Source organism: Eretmochelys imbricata, chromosome 13 (assembly GCF_965152235.1).
Source record: "Eretmochelys imbricata isolate rEreImb1 chromosome 13, rEreImb1.hap1, whole genome shotgun sequence".
NCBI classification, from domain to species: Eukaryota; Metazoa; Chordata; order Testudines; family Cheloniidae; genus Eretmochelys; species Eretmochelys imbricata.
The window spans coordinates 1,276,591-1,283,224 of NC_135584.1; the positions used below are offsets into that span (position 1 = coordinate 1,276,591).

The 6,634-nt window shown below is 55.8% G+C and overlaps 1 protein-coding gene across 1 annotated transcript; it reads right to left on the reverse strand.

Moving 5' to 3' along the window:
- Positions 1 to 218: 218 nt before the first annotated feature.
- Positions 219 to 5,547, reverse strand: LOC144273133 (scuwaprin-a-like). Its single transcript, XM_077831613.1, has 4 exons — positions 5,468 to 5,547; positions 4,771 to 4,914; positions 4,238 to 4,372; positions 219 to 446 (listed from the first exon to the last, which is right to left on the reverse strand). Exons 1-3 carry the CDS (start codon positions 5,541 to 5,543, stop codon positions 4,239 to 4,241), a joined length of 354 nt encoding a protein of 117 aa, XP_077687739.1. The 5' UTR covers positions 5,544 to 5,547; the 3' UTR covers positions 219 to 446; position 4,238.
- Between the last annotated feature and the right edge of the window lie 1,087 nt (positions 5,548 to 6,634).

Genomic DNA, 6,634 nt, shown 5'->3' on the forward strand with positions numbered 1-6,634 from the left:
CTCCAAACAGGAACATCAGCGCAGGCCTGGCCTGGCCCAGCTGGGGGTCTCATGATGGGGGTCCTGGGAGCTGCGAGAGGTGCGCGGGGCACCAGCCCAGGCTGCAAGCTGGGGGGGATAAAGCAGAGGTGGGTTAATGAATCACACGTTTATTAAGAGAGAAAAGGTTCTTTGCAAAACACAGTGGCCTGAGCTGGCCAGAGAGGAACACACCCCAAGGCTGCAGGAACAGCCCCTGGCTCCCTGGCCAGGGGCCCCAAATTCAGGACACAAAGCAGTCCCTCAGGAGGGCACCCCCAAAACAGTTAATGGCGGGCAGGGGGTGCTTGGGAGAGTAAGCTACCAGAATGGAAGAGCGACTGGGCCAAGGAGCATCTTCCCCAGCCCTTGTAGCAGGTGGATCCCAGGGCACCAGCACTCACAGGCCTGGGGAGGGAACACAAGCCCTGGAGAGAAGGAGGGGACATGAGTTAGAGACTTGAATGAGCCTGAGTTCTATATAATGGCCCCGGCCCCCACGCTGTGTTCTGCTCCGTTCCACGCCCACTACTGCAGTGTCCGACCATCCCGCAGGACTGAGCTAGGAGACATGACAAAGTGTGCGTTCAGTGGCGTGCCTCTGGGGATTCACTGCCTGGGCTCCCCAGAAACCCAAGCCACCTGCTTTCTCCCCAGATTATAAACAAGACAACTGTTGTCCTTCTAAATCACATCTAACAGGCTAAGCTGTATTGTCCCAGATACTGCACACCTCTCTGCCCTGTGAATCAAACTCTCTCTCTGTACATTTCAGAGGAGCAGCCGTCTTAGTCTATATCCGTAAAAAGAACAGGAGGACTTGCGGCACCTTAGAGACTAACCCATTTATTTGAGCATAAGCTTTTGTGAGCTACAGCTGCATCCAGTGAAGTGAGCTGTAGCTCACGAAAGCTCATGCTCAAATAAATTTGTTAGTCTCTAAGGTGCCACAAGTCCTTCTTTTCTTTCTCTGTAGATTGTCTCTTGTTCTATTGTAAGCCCGAAATTGTGAAAGGCAAGTCTGCACTCAAACAACATCTGGAGTGTATCCACCACATTTACAAGATGTTAATGGATTTTGCTTGTTTTCATGGTAGAGGACGGCTGCACTCTCGAAGGCAGAGGCACTGGATAGCTCGAGAAGGAACCTGAACAATCTAATCACCAAACCAGGGTACAGCTTTGAATTATTAAAAGAAATTGCTTAAAAGGGGGGAAATTTCAATGAATAACATGAGCTAATTCTGAACTACAGCCCTTGAAATGAACCAAACCTCAAAAGCCTCTGCTGAAAAAGATATATGACGAGACAACTGGCTCTGTGGATGAGGGGAAAGCAGTGGACGTGTTATTCCTTGACTTTAGCAAAGCTTTTGACACGGTCTCCCACAGTATTTTTGCCAGCAAGTTAAAGAAGTATGGGCTGGATGAATGGACTATAAGGTGGATAGAAAGCTGGCTAGATTGTCGGGCTCAACGGGTAGTGATCAATGGCTCCATGTCTAGTTGGCAGGCGGTATCAAGCGGAGTGCCCCAAGGGTCGGTCCTGGGGCCGGTTTTGTTCAATATCTTCATTAATTATCTGGAGGATGGCGTGGATTGCACCCTCAGCAAGTTTGCAGATGACACTAAACTGGGAGGAGCAGTAGATATGCTGGAGGGTAGGGATAGGATACACAGGGCCCTAGACAAATTAGAGGATTGGGCCAAAAGAAATCTGATGAGGTTCAACAAGGACACGTGCAGAGCCCTGCACTTAGGACGGAAGAATCCCATGCACCGCTACAGACTAGGGACCGAATGGCTAGGCAGCAGTTCTGCGGAAAAGGACCTAGGGGTGACAGTGGATGAGAAGCTGGATATGAGTCAGCAGTGTGCCCTTGTTGTCAAGAAGGCCAATGGCATTTTGGGATGTATAAGTAGGGGCATTGCCAGCAGATCGAGGGACGTGATTGTTCCCCTCTATTCAACATTGGTGAGGCCTCATCTGGAGTACTGTGTCCAGTTTTGGGCCCCACACTACAAGAAGGATGTGGAAAAATTGGAAAGAGTCCAGCGGAGGGCAACAAAAATGATTAGGGGACTGGAACACATGACTTATGAGGAGAGGCTGAGGGAACTGGGATTGTTTAGTCTGCGGAAGGGAAGAATGAGGGGGGATTTGATAGCTGCTTTCCACTACCTGAAAGGGGGTTCCAGAGAGGATGAATCTAGACTGTTCTCAGTGGTAGCAGATTACAGAACGAGGAGTAATGGTCTCAAGTTGCAGTGGGGGAGGTTTAGGTTGGATATTAGGAAAAAAATGTTCACTAGGAGGGTGGTGAAACACTGAAATGGGTTATCTAGGGAGATGGTGGAATCTCCTTCCTTAGAGGTTTTTAAGGTCAGGCTTGACAAAGCCCTGGCTGGGTTGATTTAACTGGGAATTGGTCCTGCTTCGAGCAGGGGGTTGGACTAGATAACCTCCTGAGGTCCCTTCCAACCCTGATATTCTATGATTCTATGAAAGGGACTGAATAAATCTGTTCTACACCAGAGTCATCTAGTGGGTACAGAGGGAAGCAGCAGAGAACTGGAGAGCTGAAATCTGATCACCCAGATGGCAAGTGGGCACTAGCCATCAGAGGGGGCCTGGCTTCCCCTCCCCCAACAAGCCCTGGAGTCAGGGTATGTTAAGCTGAGGTCGCCACTGGGCTCGGGAAGTATCTGCAGAAGCCCGAGTGGGACCAACAGCTGCCTGGAGCAGCTGTGTGGGAAGGACTCTTCTCCCAGCCCCGGGTTAAGAGAATAAGAAGTGAGATTTAGGTTGGGTTTCCCCTATAGTCTCTAACATCAGAACTGCAGGTTTCTTGCTAAAGCCTGGGCTGCACTCAAAAGTCAAATGGACCCTGCTCTGTCACTCCGGGTGTGAAAAACCCGCACCCCTGAGCAGCGTAAAGTGACCTAACCACGGTGCAGACAGCGCCAGGTCACTGGGAGAATTCCTCCCTCGACCTAGCCACGGCCTCGCGGGGCGGTGGATTCCCTGCCCTGTGGGAGACCCCTGCCCTCGGTGTAGGTAGCGTCTGAGCTGAAACGCTGCAGCGGCTCACATGCAGACAAGCCCGAAGTCTATGCTCCCTAGTGAGACCGCAGGTAACCTGTGATAGATGTTAACTAATGCTGTATGCAAGCGCACCAAGCAAACGGGCCTAAGAGATTTGAACCATAGCTTTAAGCAATTGCTTTTGATATTCTAAACTCGCCCCTTTTGGACCCATTCATTCTAATAGCAGGGACCAGACTCTTCAAAGTGCCTGAAAGAGCAGTGCCTCCTTAGTCCACGGAGAAACACTGGCCGGGCGATGAGTGTGTTAGACCCTACCGAACTGGCAGTCATGTGTCAGTGCAACAAGAAATCTCAGTGATTTGCATTGTTCTTTGGTGCACTTGTTGAGCCTCAAGCCTACGCTCTGACAATTGCTTGCACGACTGTATTTGTGTTCAGCACAGGCCCAGAGCTTTGTGCCCGCACGTGATTGGTGAGCTGTCGATGGCGAACTGGTGCCAGTCTGTCGGACGGTTAAGAATAACTCAGTGCCTTGGTGTGAGAAATCCTGCCCAAGTTAAATGGTGAATTTAAATTAGTAAGCTCCCTGGACTCCCTAAAAGGGGGTTCTCCTACTAGAGCCTGTGCGAATATCCCCCATCACACGGACCCTATTGGCAAGCCTAGTTTGTTAGATTTCAGCTTTAAAAAATCTAACCAGCCCCTCGGAAAACTCCTAAGGTGCCCCCCGTTCAAGCTTGTCACTGGAGGTGCTGAGTGACGGGCTCACTGTGCCTGGGCCCTGCGTCTCATCTCTGCTCTGCACTGCTGCTCCCTAGAGATGCTCTGAATTCCAGGGTCACCACGAGAGCGCGAGCAGCTGCCGGCCCAGGGAACCCAGAGCTGGTGCAAGTGGAGCCCAGCTGGTCTCACTAGGAACGCCCCGGCCAAGGCTACAGCCTGTAACTGCCCACAGATGGGCCCAGCCAGGAGAGAGGAATCCACTTCTGGCTTCAGCTAAGACACTCAGCCCTGGGCAAATTGGCAGGTCCTGGTTTCTCAATGAGTGATCCCGACTCCTCCCATTGTCCATTAGCCCTGGAGGTGGAGTTGTGGGGTCCTGTGATTGGAACATCCCCAGTGTCCGAGCCTGGGGCAGGGCTCCGAGCAAAGCGATTCCCCTAATCCTACCTCACATTACTGTCGTGCAGACGTGGCCACATCCGTTGCTGCAGCACTTCTGCCTCCTGCGGCACTGCGCATCAGAACTGCACAATTCCACACAAATGCTGACGCCAGCTGGCCTTGGACAAATGCCGGGTCTCCCTGCAGCACAGAACAATCTCCTGGCAGTCACACCCCCTGGAGACACCAGCTCAACCCTACCCGCTCCACGTGAGGACGCAGGGTGGGTGTGAGCCAGGGTGTGAGTGGGAGGGAAGTGGGTCGGGCTAGGGATGAAGAGATACCCTGCCGCCTGCCCCCGGCCTCGTGAGCTGGGAGCTCACCATAGGGGAGAGGAAAGAAACCACCCCATCCAGTCTGAGTAGAGACTCTGAGGCCGGTGGCTGGGGGCAGCGGGATCATCCAGGGCTGGTTAATGGGGCTGGGGTCCTGTCCCTTCCCTGCGTGACCCTGACCTCTCCTCCCTGCTCATCCCCCCAAGGTGCTGGGAGCGTCCGAGTCCAGGGCAGAGTCTGACGTGAACCTGGGTCTGACCTCACCTCGCAGTCGGGTTATTGGTGTCATGCAGACGTGGCCACACCCATTGCTGCAGCACTTTCGTCCTGGAGGACAGGAATCGTCCCCCCGGCATCTCTCCACACAGATCCCTGGGCCTCGGATGTTGGGGCAGGCTCCAGGTCGCACTGCAATGCAGAATAGGCACACGGCAGTCAGGCAGTATCGTCCTAAAGCTGCCCTGACTCTGTCCCCGCCTCGCTGCATAGCTGCTGCCTAGGACAGGCCCCTGCCTGCTGGCTTCCTGCTCCGCACTTAGAGACCTGGTACCCAGAGCTTCCCGCCGCTATGCGGACTCCGCTGCCCGCTCGTCCCTTCACCCTGGTCGAGGGCCCCAGCCTGCTGCTGAGCCTGGAACGGGTGAGGAGACCTGCTCGCCAAACACCCGCATGCTGCATGCAGCCAGCAGGACTCACCTGGCCCCACCGAGGAGGTGGGGCGCCTGCTGGCTTCTGGGAGAGGAGAGTCACAGAGCCCAGTGGCAACAGAGCCCTGCCCTGAGCCCTTCTCCTCCCAGCTGCACTAGCGGGGGCCAAGGCCAGGAGTACCAGCTGCTTGCCCAGGGCAGGCTCCCGTCGTACCTACGAACAGAGCAAGACAGGAGGGGACGCTGCCACCATGGCCTGAGCTGGGCTGGCAGGCGGCTCCTCTCTGCTGACCTGAGCTGCTCTCTCTACTCACCTTGAGCAGCGGCAGGCAGCAGCTGGGCCCAGACGGCCAGGAGCCCCAGGAGGAGGACGATGGCCCCTGACTTCATGGTGCTGCCGGGAGCCGGGTCTGAGTGCCCAGGGCTGAGCCGGGCTGGGATTTAAACCCTGGCGCAGGCGGGGCTGGGTGGGAGAGGGAGGGGCTGGCTTGCAGCTGAGCAACAGGGACCTAACTTCCTCCTGACTCCATTTCACAGGAGAACTTGTGCCATAGCCCTGAGGGCCTGTCCTGTCCCTCTGGGCAGGGCCGGGCTGTTGAGAAATCCCCTTGGAAGGCGGAGAGCCCAAAGCTGTATGTGGGGAGATGTTGCCTGCGCCGTGTGGGATGGGGCTCCCCTAGAGAGGGTGGCAGGAGCAGCTCAGGGGGGTCCCACCATGTTCTGCTCACCCCCCAAGCAAGGGTAACTGTTTCTGTGGGGTGGGCTGGTGCCTAGATGGGCAGCTCACAGATCCACAGGCTATGTCCACCCTTGGAGCTCAGGGGGAATTGCCAGCTCCGGCAGACATGCTCTCATCCAGCTAGTGAGCTAAGAACGGGAATGTCGCCGGGGCAGCGGGGCCATGGTGGGTGGCGGCATGAGGCGAACTGCCTGGAGGACATACCCCTGGGGTTCGTCCATACTCGGGATGCCTAACCCATGCCCTGCTCGCCGCTGACTTCGGCTACACTCCCTGTTGAGTGCACGAGCTGGATGAGAGCTAGTGTGGGACTCACGGCCCTGGCTCCAAGTGTGGACAGAGCCACAGAGTGTCAGGCCAGAGGGGCCATTAGCTCATCAAGTCCGACCTCCTGCAGGGCACAGGCCAGACCATTTCCCTCCCCAGGCTGTGAGCCCAGGGATTGTGTTTGGCTAAAGGGCTGGCGCCGAATGCCATGCGTGGCAGTGGTGGGCGGCTGGGGGGAGTGACCGGGGGGCAGTGGCCATGGGGTACCTGGGAATCAGGATTCTCTCTCTCTTTGTTCCTGCCACTGGGATGTCGTTAGGACGGAAGCCCTGAGATAGCGTCCCTGCCCCCATCCTGCTGTCATTAGCAATCAGAGAACAGTCCTGCCCTGGCAGATCCAGCCACAACACCCGACGCCCAACGGGGCTCTTCAGCGGGGATCCCACAGGCCAGCTGCACTCTGCAGGAGAGAGTC

What these genes read in the sequence shown, in the direction of transcription:
- LOC144273133 (XM_077831613.1), bottom strand. Translation starts at nt 5,543, where the DNA reads ATGAAGTCAGGGGCCATCGTCCTCCTCCTGGGGCTCCTGGCCGTCTGG. An exon ending in GCTGCCTGCCGCTGCTCAAG is followed by an intron (nt 4,915 to 5,467) that starts GTGAGTAGAGAG and finishes TCTGCATTGCAG; the next exon opens with TGCGACCTGGAGCCTGCCCC. An exon ending in ACCAATAACCCGACTGCGAG is followed by an intron (nt 4,373 to 4,770) that starts GTGAGGTCAGAC and finishes TCTGTGCTGCAG; the next exon opens with GGAGACCCGGCATTTGTCCA.